This window comes from Poeciliopsis prolifica, unplaced genomic scaffold (genome assembly GCF_027474105.1).
Source record: "Poeciliopsis prolifica strain line A6 unplaced genomic scaffold, Auburn_PproV2 SCAFFOLD113, whole genome shotgun sequence".
Taxonomy (NCBI): Eukaryota; Metazoa; Chordata; class Actinopteri; order Cyprinodontiformes; family Poeciliidae; genus Poeciliopsis; species Poeciliopsis prolifica.
Window position 1 is genome coordinate 788,824 of NW_026562488.1, and position 19,530 is coordinate 808,353.

A 19,530-nucleotide genomic window follows, 5' to 3' on the forward strand; every position below is an offset into this window, starting at 1 on the left:
GTTCTCTAAATTTTCCATTGTGAGTTGTGGCTACAACAAACAATGAAACCATTTCAATCTTTACCCGACTTTCTAAGTGATATGCCCAGCAAGTTGTTTTAGCCCATTAACTCAAAATTTATTGCCGAATTTGATCAATCTTTTAAAACGTATTGAGACATGCGACACTTGTTCAGAATTAAGTTGAAACAAAACAGACCAAAATTTTATTTGCATTTAAAGACTCAAGTTTGAGTCATGAAACGGCCCCAGTAAACAATGACATATAGAAACAGCAAACAGACAGTTTATTTCCAAAGCAGGTTTTACAAAAGTATGAAGCATAAGATAAAACAAAAAAGAAAAACTTGCAAAGACAAACGACATATAGACATTTGAAAATACCTTTATCTCCCACAGCAATATTCAATAAATTAGAATATTGGTTCGTATGCGGCTTGTTTCTCAGATTAAAAGTGGATTTTAAAATTAACAACCGTGTTTTTTTTTTATACAACATTTTTATATTGAAAATATTTTTATTGGTCTGATGTTGGGTTATAATTTTAAATGTTATGTTTTCATCAGCTGGATGCAGAAAATGATCTAAATCAACAGAAATAAAGGCTTGAAAATGTCAGTCTGTGTGGAAATAATGTATAATGTGTTTGACAAAATGAAATGCATAAACTTTTCAGTAATATTCTACTTTAGTGAACATGCCTGTGCTTATGTTGACCCCTCATGATGCTCAATGCTAATCACCAACACTTAAATCTGGAATATGGGAGAACATTAGAAATATTAGATGTCTAATAACAACATTCTAAATGTACATTTACAGAATGCTCCTTTAAAAGTTTTTGAAGAACAGTCAAAGTTTTATTAGAGACATAAATGGATCAGATTACATATCACACAGTGTTATTTCATGACAAATTAATGGAGGACCCTATAAGTCATACAGGTACATCACCATATGTTCCTCTATATAGACAATGTGGAGGAACAAATAGAAGCTATAAACCTTTACCTGATACCAACAGCTGCAGAAAAAAAATCACATTCTTGTTTCACTTTCAGGGAAATGAAAATCTGCAAAGATGCCTGAGAGATGGTCCTGTAGACCATCTCTCAGGAATAAATGGAGAGAAGCAAAGATTCCTCTTAAGCACACTTTTCACACACACATTTTCATGTCAGGTCTCCTCCGCAGCAGAAAAGCTCCTCATATAGGAAGATCTCACTTCTGTTCAATGACTGAACTCAGAGCTGACTGGCAGCTGGAGCTTCATCTACAGAGACAAGAGAGACAAATTTACACAAGTGAAATGCAATGAAGTGAACAGAGGGCCCACATTACATCTCACAAGTCCTCCCACAGACCATCATCATAATGTAATCATCATAATGTATTCGCTGACAGACAGGGACTCTTGAACCTTTCAATGTATCCACGCCTTCATCCTCTGCGATGGTCAACCATGTCACAGGGACAGTGAGGATGTCGTAGCTGATCCAGCAATACAGAGATGGATCCAGGTTAAACCAATACAGCCATCAGGCCGTCAATGGCCTAATGCAAGTCCAACATATTCATGGATCCTTTTCTGACCCTTTTCTGTTGGTTGTTTGGACTCGACATATTCGATGTAGGTGTTCAAACAGATCAAACTCTGGTGTAAGGATATGAAACAGATCTTGACTCTGAAGCAGTCAACTCAATACAAGATGCTACAAAACAAGGACATGTCATCATGTCCTCCACCACCAGGCTTGACTTTCAGCTGCAGGTGTTTATGGGTCAGTATCAGGGCCATTTCCCCTCATCTCTATCTGGTCTCACTTGTCCAAAGAATATTGTTCCAGAAGTTCTGTGCTTAAATCAGACTCAGTTTTTGTCACGCTGCCGTTTTTTAGGAGAAGAGACTTTCTCAATCCAACACTGCATTTCAGCATCAAACTCTCAGACATGAAATACTGGACTTCCTTTTACCTGAGTGAGCTGTAATGGGTGAGCTCCTTTTCAGTTTTCCATGACAGAAAAACGCTTCTTCCTCCTCTTTGCTCCGCCAGCCTGAGTCATGGACGCCTATGGATTAGAAGGAGTGGATTGGATTGGATGATCCATTTGTGAATGTCATGTTTCCTGCTATCTGAGCTGCTCTTTCACAAACCAGGCTGATGAATCCTGGCAATATTCCCATGTCATCAGGGAAGATATTCTCAGGTTGTTGCTTTGGTAGTTTGATTTCATTCTAGTTTTGTTATTATTTTGTGTTACTTTCACATTTCAGTTAGATCTGTGTTGTTCTTGTTTCCCTTTACTTCAGTCCTTCTTAGTGTTTCTAGTTATGTTTATTCCTTATACTTTTTCTTTTCACTCTCATTTCTTCATGTCTCTTTAGTCAAGTTATCCTGTAGTGTTAGATTCATTTCCTATTTCCCTGTCTGCTCTCCCTCACCCCCAGTGTCACATCCTCTCTCTCTCCCTCCTCAGCCTGCCTCCTTCTCCCTTCACTCACACCTGCAATCAACCTCGTGGTTCCTGTCTGAAATTTGCCTCTCAACCCAATTTAAGCCCATCACTGGTGATGGGCCATCTGAAGCCAGGCTTCAAGGAGTGTACCATGTCAGATGAAGCCCTGCTTCGACGCTTGTGTCAGGTAACGTGACTAGCAACAGGTGATGCCTCACATTGCATGGGTCACGTGACTGTTTCATTTTGTGTGTCGGTTTTCAAAAATAAAAGCGTGATGAGCCGTGATGGGCCAGAGGACTGAAATTGAGAAGCAGTGACGTAGCCAGAATAAAAAAAAGTCAGTCATGCAGTCAATAACTGGGTTGTACTCACAGAGTTTGCTGTCACGGTCAGAGTTACTTTAACTTGCGCAAATAAAGTGGCGCCAGCAGAGTTTTCCGCTTTGACCATCAGAGTGAACTGAGGGTGTTTCTGTTGGAGGAGACAGGAGTGAGGCCATCAGAGCAGCTGCAACACTGAGCACAGGCTGATCATTTCAGCTGGGAAGCTCGGTTTTTAAGGAGTACCTCTCTATTCAGTCCATCAGCACTCAGAGTGATGGCTCCAGAAACCGGGTTGATGGTAAACATGGAGGGTTCCGCTGGTTCCTGGCTCATGATGCTATAGCGAATCTCTGAGTTTTCAGTATTTGGCTCATCAGCATCTGTGGCCTCCACTTTAATCACCTCGAAACCTGAAGAAAGGAAACGAAGAGAAGGCATTGTGTTGCAGTGCTCAACGTTAGCAAATCAGAAATATATCTGCTCACAGTGCAGTGTCCATCAATCATAACATTTTCTTTTCTTTTGTGAGAATCATGACAAAGATGTTATGATGCATTGTGGGAGCAGAAATGCTTGAATTTTCTTCCAAAATAATAAATCCCAAAAAGGAATTATTCTTGCAATATTAGCATTGGTAGCTATAACCTGGTGCAGCACATCTCTCCTTCAGTGAGATGTGCTGTATTTTCCCATTTTAAATCAAAAATTAATTCAAAGTCACTGGCTATGATGTTGCTATCCCAACAGATAACAGCAGAAGACATTTCTCCTTTCCTACTTTCTCTTTGTTTCAGTCATTGAACCCTGCTGTCAGCGTACCTATGGGTGAGGCTTCAGGCACTTCTCCCTCGTAGGTGACTTTATTAAAAACAGGTGAGTTGTCGTTCTGGTCGGCAACTTTGACCACAGCCTGCATCTGTCCGACTGTCGCCCCTCCATCCTCTGCCACAGCATTTACCTGCAACTGCACAAACACCGACTGGAATGCAGTGTCTCATTTTCAGCGTCAAAGTAAACGCGATAAGAAACACTTCATGGCTGCACCAATCAAACTTTATTTAGAGAGCATTTTTCATACAGTCAGGCGTATTGCAGAGGTTGGAAAAACTAAATGAAAGGCATGGAAACACCAGAGATGCCATTTTTAATCACCTCATATTAAGGATTTTCATTTCACTCACATAGACTTGTGATGCAACATGCCTATTATCACAATCACAGAGGCCGGATCACGAACAGCCAATTGTTAAGCACTCTGTGCCTTTAAATGACTCTGAAACTGTTTGGATGCTTAAGATCGTACGGGGACGTCAAAGTCAAGTCAGTAATTTTGTTAAAAAAAAACAAAAAAAAAAAACATGCAGGGTAAAATCAGTCTGCATCATCCTGTTTTGAGACTTGGATGACATTTGCTGACTGATTACATTTTGTTTGTTAATTTAACATTTTAAAATAACTTTATAATTGTTCCTCCATATTAATATGTCCTCAGTTGTTTTATTGAAGAATTGACAGGGTTGAACACTGACCACCAAACACACACTGACCTACTGGTAGACAGCAGGGAGTTGAAAAATGTTACATGACAGCAGAATGAAGGTACAGAACATCTTACTCTGTACTTGTCCTGGTTCTCTCTGTCCAGTCCCTGTGTCACATACAGATTGCCAGTGTCTCTGTCCATGGTAAAGAGACCAACAGGAGGCTGATCTGCTCCCGGACCAGTGATGCTGTAAAGGATCTTCTGTGTTTCATCATCATTAAAGCGTAGCTGGTGCAAATGATACAGGGACCCACATAAGCTGACAGCAATGCTAATTATTAGGCTATAATTATAAATATATTACAGAATATTAGTTTAAAACATCTAATGCAGAGAACTGTGTGTTCACCTGACAAACTGAGCTCTGTTCTTTATTGCAGGACGTTTTCATCACAATGGTACAGACACGCATGCGCCTTTGCATGTTTTTCAAAACATATTTTCGATGACACAGATGCACAGTTATAAAGGAGGTGTAGAGAAGTTACCTGAGCCACCCGTAAAGGGAAGGGTCCGATTCTGTTCTCAGGAACTGTAATGTCAGAAAACAGCCAGCCAGCCTGCGGAGCACAAAGCCTTCAGTGACAGCCACAGTGTTCCATGTCCGTTCTTCAATGCTTGCTGCGTCGTACTCACAGGGGAAGAAGAACCATCGGTTATAGTTAGGATGACTTTGGCTCTTCCAGTCAGGCCCAGGCCTCTCATGTCAGCAGCTACCACTGTGAGTGTGTACTGCGGGTGTTTCTGTGACGACAGATGCAGCGACTTGTTTACAATCTCCACTGGCACAAAAAGCTAACAGACTGCACAGAAATGCAGGATTGTGCAATTCTTACAATGAGCTTCCTAACAGATGCTTTCTAAACTGCATCAGAATGTAAAAAAAACAATTACGGTTCTAATGGAAAAGAAAGTGCAACTAATCAACAGAAGAAGTCACCGAGTGGGAAGAGTGGTTGGTGTGGGGGTCTATTTGATCAGTACCAATACGACAGATAAATGGAGCTAAACAGGAGAATCCTGTCAGAAAACCTGATGGATGCTGTGAAAGGCCTGAGCCAGCAGATTCCAGCCTGGTGTGATTCAGTCCACTAAGTATTGACTCAGCTGAAAATATGACACAGTTGTCAGTTTTGATGAAAACATGTGAAAACCATCTGATAAATGACGTCCACTTCCACTGTTGCCATGACTGTGTGCTGTGACTTCCACAGTGATGCACTGCGTTGTGTTAGTTCTGTCCCACAAAACCCAAATTAAAAACACAAGTTTGAGGTTGTGATGCCACGAAATGTGAAAACATGAGTGCGAACACTCGAGGCATCTTATGGGTCTGATTGATTGACATTAATTCATACATCTATTTAATTCATACATTCATTCTTTACATTCATTGCATTCATTTTTTTTTTTTTTTTTACAAATTCTTAGATTTATAAGCAGCAGGAATAAAGACAACAGCAGATGTATATGACATTGTGCATCTCCCTGTTGTACATTTTATATTCCTTAAAGTAGACTGCACAAGAGTTTTTATCAAGGAAAGCGATAGCTTGCTGGAGCTTTACATTACAAAAGTGGTTGTGTTGTTTTGTTAGACGTCACCTCTCTGTCCAGCCCCGCAGCGTCGACTGTGATAAGCCCAGTAGTCGAGTTGATTGCGAACATGGAAGGATTTGGTTCTTCGGGTTCTTGTCTTATAATGCGATAGCAGACATCGGAGTTGTCCGAATTGCCCTCATCAGCATCTGTGGCCTGAACCGTCATCACCTCAAAACCTGAAGGTAAGAGTCACAGAAAAAGAAATGAAACACAAAACCCTCTGGAGGAGAAGAAAAACACCAAATCTGAGATGAAGTGCAGAGACTTAAATATGTTGCAAATCTGGTTCACAGATTCAGATCCGTGAATCTGAACATTTCACAGATTCAGTACAACCTTCTGTGTCTGTTGTACCTGCTTTCCTGGTTATGAATGTGACAACAAATTGCCAGGAACACGGTGAGTTTGACTGTGACTTGCAGTCTATCAGGCTCCATTTACCAGTTTCATCTGCAGCTGCAGTTACGACCAAATTGCTACTTGAGCCTGGCCATGCCACGTTACCAACAGGTTTGGTAGTTGTTCCAAACTTGGACTGGCGATCACCTCTCGCCTGAAACGTTTGCTGGAGACAGACACCAGCATATGACCCACCAGGGACAAGGGTGTTAGAAAATGGATGGATGGATACTTTGATATATTTGCACAGGTGTATTTCTATGAAATTATTTGTGTATTCCAGCATCCAGGATTAGCTGAGATGTTGCTGCATTAGAGCCTCAGGTCACTGCAAACAACCTGCATGGAGATCAGGTCTGTCAGGGCATATACTGTCCCTGGTCAAATTTTGTTTGCAAGTTATTGCAATAAACAACAATATTGTTGTTTTGAGGCCAATTTTAAGTAACATAATGATAATGGAAGAACGCATTCTCAAAGATGAATAAACTTTCAATTGCAATGGACATTTAAACCCTGGAACTCAAAAACATTTTTGATATACAACATAAATAAAATAACAGAAACAACAAATAAAATCAATTATATTTCCCTTCAAAATAAACGGCTAGTTTAGACAAATTAGAAGATTTTTGTCGTCCAATTTTTGGTAGAAAAAGAGAAAAACAGTAAATGATGCAAAAGGAAATTATTTATCTCTTTTTAATTTATTATATGATTAATTGCTTATTGAGTATCGTGACAGGCTTAACAGAAAAGTGTCCAGTGTGCTAGTTCTTCAAGCTCACATCAGGTTGACAGGATGTACCTTTAGGTGAGGACTGAGGCACTTCTCCCTGGAAGGTGTCTCTGCTGAAAACTGGTTTGTTGTCATTCTGATCGATGACATTCACAATTATTTCAATGGTCTCAGATGCTTCAGCTTGTCCTTCTTCCACTGCAAGTGCTTCTAACTGCAGAGACACAATTACGTTTACAATATTTTACCCCATTTCACCAGGAGACTGTTAGTAACTTTCATGCTGGGTGGTTTGAAATAATTGCATAAAACCTGTTCTGCAAAGAAATGTACAGTTAGTATTTCTTTCATCAACTTTTTGTCAAAATAGCTGGAAAGCTCCTGCTGGCTGGCAGCAGCGTTCCTGAGATTTATGTTGTGAAACTTTGATGAAACACTCAGAGATTTCTCTTGGAAGTGAGGTTGGACTGTGACGCTTCTTCGGCAGACAATGCAGCTCCAGACTCTAGAGCTGCTGCTGACAGCCACATGTTGTAGCGTTGCTTACACAGATGTGTTGGTGAGCAATTTGTACACTGTTTTCTCAAATAGTGTGACTCTTTAATTCACTTCCTCCTTGTGGGGGTGGAACTAGCTCACCTCACGAGGGCCGTTGCTCAACATGGGAGTTTATGAAACGCTTCCATTTGCTTTTCCCTGCTTCATTTAACGCTTTCTATCCAAGGTATTTAATCAGTGTTCCTGCAAGACAATCATCTCCTTGGGCAACCGAACATTTTTAAATAACTTTATAATTGTTCCTCCATATTAATATGTCCTCAGTTGTTTTATTGAAAAATTGACAGGGTTGAACACTGACCACTAAACACACACTGACCTACTGGTAGACAGCAGGGAGTTGAAAAATGTTACATGACAGCAGAATGAAGGATCAGAACATCTTACTCTGTACTTGTCCTGGTTCTCTCTGTCCAGTGCCTGTGTTACATACAGATTGCCAGTGTCTCTGTCCATGGTAAAGAGACCAACAGGAGGCTGATCTGCTCCCGGACCACGGAGGCTGTAAACGATTTTCGCCACTTTACTTTTGTCAGAGTAGACCTGCAAAGCACCATCAGAGCCGTTAAAGCACTGTGTGGTTCTTGGCAAAGCTCTTTTAGTTCAGAAACATTTACGGTACATCTGCCTCTCACCTGGGCAAAGTACAGAGGAAACGGGCCTCTGCTATTCTCAGGAACACTGATGGGAGGAATAATCCAGCTTCTCTTCCGTCTCCTTTTTCCTTCTTCAGACTTTGAGAAAAACAGAACGGCATAGAAAGAAAACAGACTTAAAGAGCTGCCACATCTTTAGTCCGGTCTCCTCTGTTCCCACACTGTTGTCTCTCCATGTCAGTGTGTTGTAAAGATGGAAAAGGTAAACACAGAGTTTTATTTCTACTACTCAACCACCTCCATTTCTTCTCCAACGATGCAAATACTGTTTGCATGGCTGGAGTGTCTTTTTTGGTCAAACGTTCTTTTGAAACCTAAAACCACCTCCTGTCAATCTGTTTCCTTTCAATCTTGACTTTCAAATACTGTATTGATGGGACGCTCAGGAGAAAACACACAAGTTGATGGTACAATCATAAAAGCACCACATAGACCTGAGTGCCACAAGCCACTTGTATGGGACTGTTATTATGCTAAGAAAATTACATTGTTGCAAGTTGTGAAAATTCAGAAAGTTGAACACAGCTACATGAAAACGAGACAGCTGGTCAGTAAAAAACCTTGTGCAACGACAAAGTTTTGATGAGCCACAGAAAAACAAGTTCAATTTAGTTCTTCTAGTTGAACTTACAGACAGAGGTAACAGATTTGGTAACATTTTCTCTGAAGGAGAATGATGAATCTTTGGATCTGCATTCCTCCTGCTCCTCCCTCCTCCTTGGGCAGCCTAATAAAATACAAAGTGATGCTAATTACTGCTTTATCACATTTAGGTTATTTAAGCAGATTCCGCTTTTCTGTTTTTCTTTTTACAGCTTGCTGCAACTTTATCTCTCCACTCGTAACGCCAACAATAAGACATTGACTGATATGTTTTGTCCTGTATGCATTTTGTAGAAGGTTTGCAGGTTGTACTTACAGGGAGCTCCGTGTCAGGAGTTACAGAGATCATTACTTTCATTAATGCAGAAAGTCCCTCCCCGTTCATGTCTGCTGCTTCCACCTCCAGGGTATACTCGGGGTATTTCTGTCGGGATATTCAGGCTCATATTTTAATTTATTTCAAATGAAATTACAGGAAAGAGCTCCTTTAAAAGAAATCCTAAAGATTTACGGCATCGTTTGATAAGTTTAAACCAAACTCAATTTTGTCAAATTTGAATTAGAAAGCTCTCAGCGATTACATGTAGGAGCTCAATAATAATAATGTCATGCTGTCATATATATCAATATTATCTGTAGAAACCAATTTGTCACAATAAATTGGTCCATTACAAAAGGCAAAATCAGTTTGTGTTTGTTCAATACATTAGCAGTTATTTATCTCTCCTACTAAGCTACACAACTTATTTCAGAATTATGATAATATCAACATGTTTAAAAGTTCACCTGTCTGTCCAGGCCAGCAGCACTGACTGTGATGGCTCCAGTCTTTGGGTGTATGACAAACATGGATGGATTTGGTTGCTGAGGTTCCTGGCTCACAATGCGATAACGGATGTCTGAGTTGGGACTGTGTGGCTCATCAGCATCTGTTGCCATAACCTTCACCACCTCAGAGCCTGAAGATAAGCATCACATAGAAGGAAATGAAATGCATTCCTGGGAAGCTGGCTGCAATTTTTAACTTCTAGTAGGCCTGAAAGAACGACTCCCTCCATTTAATGAGGTCACAAACCTCTCATTCATTTAATCAGGGTTGGAGAGGTAACTTCTAATGTTTCTTTACCCAGCGTCTCTCTCCAGCTCAATCTGGAGGAGCCGAGCTTTTTCTCAGATTAGACCAGTGCTTCTCAAATAGTGGGGCGGGCCCCCTTCGGGGGGCGCGGTGCGATACCTGGGGGGGGCGTGTGATCCTGGGGAACAGGCTTTTTTTTTGGCCGAACTAGTATAAAGTGTAATTGCGCACAGTAGGCGGCAGTGGCGCTCTCATTGTTACTTCTGTCACGTTTGCGACAGTGCAACATTTTACGACTTACAAGACAACAGGTTTGCCTTGGTTAGCAGTGTTAAGTCAACAAAAAGCTCCGACTGCGTTCTGTCTATGGCCTCCGTTATTCAACAACCCCCAACATGAAAAAGTTTTTAACAGGGATGAAAAAAAGCGGAGAGAGACAAAGATAATGAGACAACAGAAAGTCAACCGAAAGCTAAGAAGAGGAAATACGACGAAGCGTATTTAGCGCTTGGCTTCACTGTGACTACAGTTGGAGAAGAGGAAAGACCGGTGTGTTTGCTGTGTCTAAAAATGCTCGCAGCGGACAGCATGAAGCCAAATAAATTAGCGCGTCACTTAAATACGTTACATCCCAATCACGCCGATAAGCCGCTAGAGTTTTTTCAGCGAAAAAAATGTTAATAAGGAAAAAATGTTATGCTGAGATGGATAGTCACGGTGGGGAATGGGGGGCGCGAATAGTTTTTCTTCTTGCTAAGGGGGGCGTAACGGAAAATAATTGAGAAGCACTGGATTAGACAGTCAGTCAAATGACATGTAATCACTACAGAGCAGATAAATCCTGAGTCTGTCTAGTCTGAATATTTTATGAACAAGGAGACATGAACTATTTAAAGATCTAACTGCTGGTTGGGCAAATAGTAAAACTGGCAACTTTTGTTTATTGATTTGCGACCAAAATGGGCCTTTAGTCTGTTTGGGAAAATAATTCATCTATTGGTCAAATTTGAAGCACAAAATAAGAACATTCTGAGAGACTATTTCTTATTTCCCATTTGATGTCTTCAGATTCGGAGTCCTGTCATCAAAGGGCCCACATGAACCCTTTTTACTCTAGACAAAGTAAATAAAAAGCACATTTAATTTCTATTTCACCCTTAATAGGAAGTGATCCATTTGATGTGAATGTTGGTTTATTTGCATCATGTTTAATGGGACTGAAGTTACATACAAAAGCAATACCTATTGATGAAGACTCGGCCACATTTCCCAAGAGGTTGAAAATAGGTTTGTTGTCATTCTGGTCAATTACTCTTATAATAATGTCCATAGGCTCCTCAGCAGAGGCTGAACCGTCCGCCGCAGCAGAATATACCTGTAACTGTAAACACGCCAATATTAATAAGATGGTTCATTTGAATAAAAACACAAATTCTTCCATCGTTTGAAAAAGAGGAAAAAAGGGTCAAGTCCTACATCCCAATATTGCATCCTAAGATTCAGTACAAAAGTACAACATGAACTTACATTTCATATACACACACACACACACATATATATATATATATATATATATATATATATATATATATATATATATATATATATATATATATATATATATTCAACATTAAAGTCTGTGAAAGTGCAGCAAAAAGACCTTTCTTCATATAACATGCTTACCAAATATCTGTCTTTTTTCTCTCTGTCCACTGCCTGTGTTACATACAGATGACCAGTGTCTCTGTCGATGGTAAAGAGACCAACAGGAGGCTGATCAGCTCCCGGACCAGTGATGCTGTAAATGATCTTCTTCCCTTTATCGTCAAGAGAGCGAAACTGCACAAAGCAAAGCCAGAATGTTAAAACCACAGGCGGAATATATTTACAATATTTAAGGACAGCCTCCATATGCGTCCAAACCATTACAGCCTACCTCGTCTCTAGCCTGAGCTGAAGGAGATTTCTCGTCCTCTCCATTTATTTCTCTAGAAATAAAAATCTCATACTGAGCTCTTCCACCTTTAGCTCCACGTTTCTTTTTGTTAATGCCACCATCTCCAAATTATGTTCCAGTTTTCATCTCCATTTTGTACACACACTGTTTTGCTCTTACACAAATCGCACCAACACTGTCCCTCTGCCCTTTTCTTCCCTTCCTGTCCTGTCTTCTCCTCTCTTCAGCCTGAGGTCAGTTATCCTTCTGCTTTGGATAACTGACCTCAGGCAGGAACTCAAATTCATTCATCTTCTCCTCACAGGCTTACTGTTCCATCTGCTTCCTTTTCTTTTATTCTCATACTTCCTGCCTCCATGCCTCTGGTGTTATTCCTCTCTTACAAGGAGAACCTAATAAGACGGCCATGAACATTTACTTCCTCTCACCTGGGCAATATATGAATGGAAAGGTCCTCTGGAATTCTCTGCAATATTAAGAGGAGGAATGGAAAATCTCTTTTTCCTCCTCAGTCCTTCAGTGGATGATGGGAAATGCAGGACTGGAACCTGTAAGTGAATCACACAGATATTGTATCTGTTGCAGACTAAACTGTACAGTATTGTTCCAACCCTTGTATGTTTCGGGATTTGCCTTTCATTTACACTGTGTGTTTATTATTTTCCTGTTGCTCCTTGTTTTTCGTTTATATTATATTAACGTCTTGAGTTCATTTCTCTGTGTTTACTATTAACAGAACTTGTCATATTAGTTTAATTTTTTTGTGTTTAGTTTCTTAGTCTGTCCTCATGTTGTGTTTTATTTTCGTGCAATTGGATTTATTTCTCTGCGATGGCTGTTCTCTTTCCCCCTTTGTAGTTTGTGGTTCCACTGAGTTCAGCTCCCCCTTGTGGTGGTTCGTCTGTTTGCCTGCGTGCCTCTTGCCACAGCTGTTCTAATCTGGTCTAATTAGTTCATCTGCTTCCTATCACACCCAGCAATCTGAGTGGAAAAAGAAATCCCAGTCAGATTTTTCAGACTTATTGCACTGAGCTGGTAGTGAGCATCCGATACCAGCTCAGTGCAATACTGTTAACACATTTCTTCTCCTCAACCAGTATCTGGTCTCTGCAGTCTGACCGTCACACCGACGTTACAATGAAATCATTTACAATTACAAAACACAATTTTGCTTTTTAACAATTTGGTAAAGAATAATAGAATGAAAAAGGAGTATAATATTATTATTAATAATAATAATAATAATAATAATAATAATAATAATAATATATTTTATATCAATAGGTGCTAGTGCATGTTCAATTTTTAGCAGTTTTTATTTAATCTTCATTTTACCAGGATAAAAATGCATTGAGTGTGAAAACCTCTTTTTCCAGGGAGTCCTGGCCAATAAACAGCAACACACACAACACAAGAGATCTGACAGTGAAAAGAAAGTGTCAAGCTATTTTTAACAGCTCAATGACTGAGACTGTGAGTCATTTAGTTTTATATACCTGCTGCGCCCCCAGAGGGCTGGAGAGGAAGCAGGTGGCTGTAGGAACGTAACTGACAGCTTAGTTCCTTTAAACTTGCCTCTAACTTATTTGTGACGTCACTGAGGGGAAAATCACTCTGGAGGCCGGGGCTGCGTCCAGATCCCCTTGGTGCTGAACCACAGCAGAGATGGTCTGCTTCCTCCCTTTTGAATCCCAGGAGTGGATGAAGAAACCTCGTCGTCCCTCCTGAAGAAACAACCATCTCGAAACCTGAAGAGCAAAAAAATCATTGCCATAAATTAGTTTTTATAATTTGTCATTTGTTTTAACAAATAATTATTAAGACTCCTGACTGTTGAAACTCTGATTACCGTTACTGTCCCATCAGTCTCAAGATTGAAATGGGAATCGGAGGCGACGAAAATCGACCCCTTGACGTCTGTGCAGTCGGTGAAGTTCACTGAGGAGGAAGGAAAATATTTGCTCTTCACTTCAAAGGCTTGGAGTTTCAGGATAAAATGGGCTTCATGGGCTTCCATAGAAGCTGAGTGAGCAAAATGGACTGAAACCATTTGCTTGTCATCTCATTTCAACCACTCGAAACATTGTGCATTAGAGACAGCCATGTTTTTGTGACCTTCGCTGTCATACACTGTGTCAGTGGTTAGAGTCAGATTTGAAAACACAGAAAGTCCAAACTGGGACCCATCTGTGAGCCCCTTGCTCTGTGAGATGTGTTAGGGGTTTTTTTGTCATATAAAGCACCTTGAACTGCCTTATTGCTGAAGTGTGCTGTATAAATAAACTTAATTTGACCAGAAAAGGACAAAAAACACAATAACATGGAACTTGGATAACAGAAACAAAAGAATCCATTAATGAACAATGAAGCCAGGCTGAGTCAAATTTTGATGTAGGTTAGAAAACAGGTTTGTCCCAAAATCCTTAGGACTGTCTGTGGAACATTTAGGAAGGAACTGGCAGTATCAAAATATGCAGAGGGAAATCAGTAGGACACATAACATCTTACAAAACAAAACTAAACAATAACACAAACAAAACAGTTTAGAAACTGCAAAGAAAACAGAAAGAATTAGAAAATTAAGAAACACATTGGCATCCCCAAAGTATCCCATCAAAAAAAAAATGCATCAAATAACAACAGTATCTGTCCAAAAGGAGGCATGAACAAAGAATGCAGGATCTCAAATGAATTTCAAATCTTTCCAATCAGAACGAAACTGCTATTCTCTGCGAATCAAAGCCGACCCACAGTGAGAGAACACAGCTGATCTCACCTTTTCCCAGGACGGTGGTCGGCCTCAGATGCTTCTTAGTCACCTTAAAAATGACTGATTCTGAGTCAAATCCTGGTTCACATATTTGGTCTTCTGTGTGCCCTGCTGGTGAAGCCTGGGAAAGAAAAAAATGCATCTCTAGCAAATGGGAGACAATCTGTTAATCTCGCAGGAACATGTCCACTGGCAGCCTAAACATAGTTCATGTTTAGTCTGCCAAGACTTTGCACTCTGTGCTTTTTTTTTTTTATTTTTTTCCCAAAAAGCCTGTACTAATAGACCAGACAACTACAATTTGTTCAGAAGAGCAAATGTCACCTGATGTTTTGAAAAACCATGTTAAAATATTGGTAAATATCTTCTATAGGACATGTATTTTAATTTTAAAAAAACTATTAATTTTCTGTGGGTTTAAATGAAAGAAAAAAAATCTTTTGCCAAAAGAAGATGGATGTATATTTTGCGATGGGATTTTGATATGTGTGGAGAAACATGTTTTAAAATGTCCAGTTTCTGCCTGATGACAAAAAAATTTATTTAAGCACAAAGTTATTGTATGTATATTTAATGAAATTATTCCAAACTGAAAAACTAAAACTGCAATTTTTAATATTTTTTTAACTATATTTGAAAAGATTACTATTTCTGCTAACATTAGTGATCCAAGATCCAAAAGAATGGAGACAGCAGGCTGCTGGTTTAGACAAACACGTCTGAATGGACTCAAAACTAAGTGAGAGGAACACATGAGCTAACTTCATTTACTTATGAGTTATGTTTTTCCAGAAATATTTGTGAGCCAGAAGCAAAAAAAAAAACCCCACACACAATTTACAGTTTTAGGTATTACGTTTGAGGAAACAGATCCTGGATGATCCAGATCATGTTTGTAATAGAAAACACAAAAGCAGGTTGCAGAAGAAAATCTCACCTGAACATTAAAGAATAAAGCACACCAAACTGTGAACCAAACAGTTCCCATCTCTCCTCTGTTGGTGCCTTCCTTCTTATCTCTGAGTGAAAATAATCTGGGGAAGCTGCTGCAGGAATATTAAGTGTGTGACATCAGCATGCATGTGTGCAGGATCCAGGTTCCTGATTTGGTCACACAGACTGAAGACAGGCGGAGACAGAAACTCAGAGCTTCTTTACTTGCCGTTAAATAAATTGCAAATCATCTCAGGCTGGTTTCTTGAACATGGCAATAAGTTCCCTGAACTTTCAGTCCAATAGAGAACCTTGGGATGTGGCGGAACGGGAGGTCCGCATCATTGATGTGCAGCCGACAAATCTGCAGCAACAGCTGCAGTGATGCTGTCATGTCAATATGGAAACATGTCAATAAGATTCCAGTACATTGTTGAATTTCTCCCATGAAGAATTAAGGCAGTTCTGTAAGCAAAAGGGGGTCCAACCCGGTACTCACAAGGTGTACCTAATAAGGTGGCCAGTGAGTGTATATTTCATATCAGAAGTTGTTAAACTGAACATGTTAAGTAGAACAGAATAAACTGCACAGCTCTGCGCTCTGTGAACACACACCTTCACAGCTGAAGGTGTGTGTTCTTGAGGAATGCTCCTGAAGACTTTCACTATGTGACCTGGTTTGTACAGAGTGCCGAGTCACAGACCCCAATCTGGAGACATGGAAAAAGAGACAAGCAGCTGGATCACAGCCAAAATGTTACAGCTCTGTGTCAGCAAGGCCTAAATGATCAACAACTTCAAGCTGTTTCCAAAGAGATTGCACAAGTTAAACCATCTCAAACCAAAGCAGAGCTGATCTGAAATAATTCTTCCGAGTGTTTTTGATGTTGAACGAGTCTCGTCATGACTGACATGTCACGGAATGTGTTTTTCTCTGTGGTTTTATTTCAATCAGGACAAATGTTAGGATAACAACAAAAACACCATTACATTAATGAAGGCTGGAGTTTACGTGGACTGGTGGATCACATTCTTCCACGTCAAAACTCCAAAACTGCAAAATATGCAATGAAAAAAAAGCTTAAGGATGAAACAAACCACCAGTTTTCCATTTGCTTTGCGTTCTTACTGTAAGTACATTTTTGTGGCTGAAATGTTTGGATGTGAGTTAAATAGAAATCAATTATTCTGTAGCAATGCTGTAATCAAGCCACCATAGGCATAAATATTCTATATACAGAAGTATATGGATGCAAGGACTGAGGCCTTTCAGCATGGACAAGCATACAGAGGTACATTCCACATACACGTGTGTGCGTGGGTGTGTGTGTGTGTGGGGGTGTGTGTGTGTGTGTGTGTGTGTGTGTGTGTGTGTGTGTGGGGTGTGTGTGTGTGTGTGTGTGTGTGTGTGTGTGTGTGTGTGTGTGTGTGTGTGTGTATGTTTGAGCTTGTATAAAGAAATGACTTTGCAAAGATAAGAGAAAATGTATCAATTGTCAAAACATGCTTAACCTTGCAGGGTTGTGGGAGCTGGTCCAAGTCTCTGCTCTTTACTGGAAAAGAACCTGGCAACACCCACGACAGATCCCCAGTGTGTGTGCGTTTGATTGTATATATTATTGCAAATAGGACCACTTTTACTCTATTTTTTTCAAAAATGTCATTTGTGAAATTTGTGTGTGTGTGTGTGTGTGTGTGTGTGTGTGTGTGTGTGTGTGTGTGTGTGTGTGTGTGTGTGTGTGTGTGTGTGTGTGTGTGTGTGTGTGTGTGTGTGTAAAGAACTTTAGCATTTCCTTAGAAAGACCATCTATGTTGGGCTCCACAGAATCCTTGGTACATAAGAGTCAAGGATTCACACTTATAGTCTCTGACCAGAACATACAACAGGAAGCTAGAATCCACTGAATACACACACACACACACACACACACACACACACAGATCCAGAGTTTTCATGGACCAAAAGTTCTTGGTCCATGAAAAGTCCAAGAGCTTTTCATGGACCTCCATGAAAAGCTTGACACTTACCATTACTAGAGTATTCCTTCACTTAAACCTTAACCAAAATTTAATCCATACTTCTAAATCTAGGCGATGGAGCTCAGTGCAACTGCAAATGATGAGGATCAGAAATATGTCCCCGCTTTTCACAAATGACATTTTTGAAAAGAATAGAGTGTAAGTGGTCCGATTTGCAATAATATATACAATCAAACGCACACACACTGGGGATCTGTCGTGGGTGTTGCCAGGTTCTTTTCCAGTAAAGAGCAGAGACTTGGACCAGCTCCCACAACCCTGCAAGGTTAAGCATGTTTTGACAATTGATACATTTTCTCTTATCTTTGCAAAGTCATTTCTTTATACAAGCTCAAACATGCATGCACCCCTCATGATTTGATCATTATTACACACTTTTATATTTTCATTGTATATGTTTTACTTCTTATATCATCTTCCAATGTTTTCTCTTGACGGAAAGCATCACTCAGGCCAGTAGGGACATATTACTGGTGGAAGAGCTTCTGCTGTTTTTGCAGATTGTCTTATATAACAGCTCCAAACATGATTGATGTTCACTCACTGTCAGTTCAGTTTGTGCTGTCAGGTTATGCATCCAAAGAACATGTCTGTTAGACCTTCAGGCGTTTGATTTCGGGATGAGCTCCAAAATGCTCATCATGCTCAACCAAATAAATTCATTCACCAACCACTTCATTAGGCAAACTGCTTGAAAAGAGTCAAGTAGAGTCCCAGCCAAACAGACGGTGCGTTTAGATGTAAATGCATTGAGGCATCTTAATGTGATGAAGCGGACATGCCTATGTGTGGAGCCCATCACATCATCTCCACATCACACAAGCTCACACACTGGTCGTCCAGTTCCCGGCGGCCAAACGTGGAATTCTGTCAGCGACGGCCAAATTGTTGTGGAAAAAATAACTTTAACAAGAGTCTGTATGAGAAGCAATAAGAAATTTATTGAGACCTTGCAAGGTGAGAACAGAAATACGGTCAACAGTGGATTCTAGCTTCCTGTTGTATGTTCTGGTCAGAGACTATAAGTGTGAATCCTTGACTCTTATGTACCAAGGATTCTGTGGAGCCCAACATAGATGGTCTTGCTAAGGAAATGCTAAAGTTCTTTAATGCTAAAGAAGTCATTTGGTTTTGGGTTGGGTAATTAACAGTCTCCCAGGATGAAGGACGTCTCCCTTGACACTGCAGAGGTCTGTGTGAGAGCGTCTTGACCAATCGCACTTTCATTTTGTGGATGACATAAAATACAGGAGAAAATTCACCTCCTTTCTCTGTCCAACAAGTTCAAACGAGTTGCAGGATCAAAAAAAAAGTTTCCACACATTTTCCTCATCAGCCATCTGTTTATCTGACGGATACCGTTGGCTGTGGGGCGTATTGCAGAACACTGACTTGTTCGATCTTGCTGTTGAAAACATTCAGGTTATCTTCGGTTGTCAATCCTAATCAGAAGAACAGGCTCAGTGAGAGGACAACTTTAAAGCTCCTACACCTTTTAACAATAAAGGCAGATTTGCTACATATTAGTGTTTGTGATCGTTTGTTGGTCAGGGTTGTTGTTTGTTGTCCACCCTGAGAAATCCATGTCCAAGTTGCTCTGCGATTCCCAAGACTTCTTCAGATTTCAAACAAATCATTCGGCCAATATTTTTGAATCACAGATCAATAAGTAAATCTTTCTCACTATAACAATAACCATGATCTTATCTTTTAGGTATGAATTTGGTCCTCCAGTGAAATGCCCAGAACAAAGAAGCTTCTGATCTGGAATTAATTAAGAAAAATGAAAATCCAGATGATATCAAATGGAGTAGTTTTCTTGAAAGAGATCTTTCAGTTCCTTTCAGCGCTAAATGAGTTTGATCAAATAC

General features: G+C 40.0%; 1 protein-coding gene across 1 annotated transcript; it reads right to left on the minus strand.

The window, feature by feature from the left end:
• Positions 1-270: 270 nt before the first annotated feature.
• On the minus strand, positions 271-15,787 carry LOC129354601 (cadherin-1-like). Its single transcript, XM_055024050.1, is given in 23 exon segments — positions 271-1,274; positions 1,976-2,071; positions 2,834-2,932; positions 3,028-3,194; positions 3,604-3,748; positions 4,400-4,555; positions 4,816-4,887; positions 4,964-5,071; positions 5,933-6,105; positions 7,137-7,281; positions 8,013-8,168; positions 8,261-8,359; positions 8,913-9,008; positions 9,201-9,308; positions 9,671-9,843; positions 11,202-11,340; positions 11,643-11,798; positions 12,345-12,464; positions 13,492-13,535; positions 13,538-13,664; positions 13,766-13,854; positions 14,693-14,807; positions 15,624-15,787. Coding segments are annotated over 22 exon segments (2,604 nt in total). The 5' UTR covers positions 15,675-15,787; the 3' UTR covers positions 271-1,274; positions 1,976-2,005.
• Between the last annotated feature and the right edge of the window lie 3,743 nt (positions 15,788-19,530).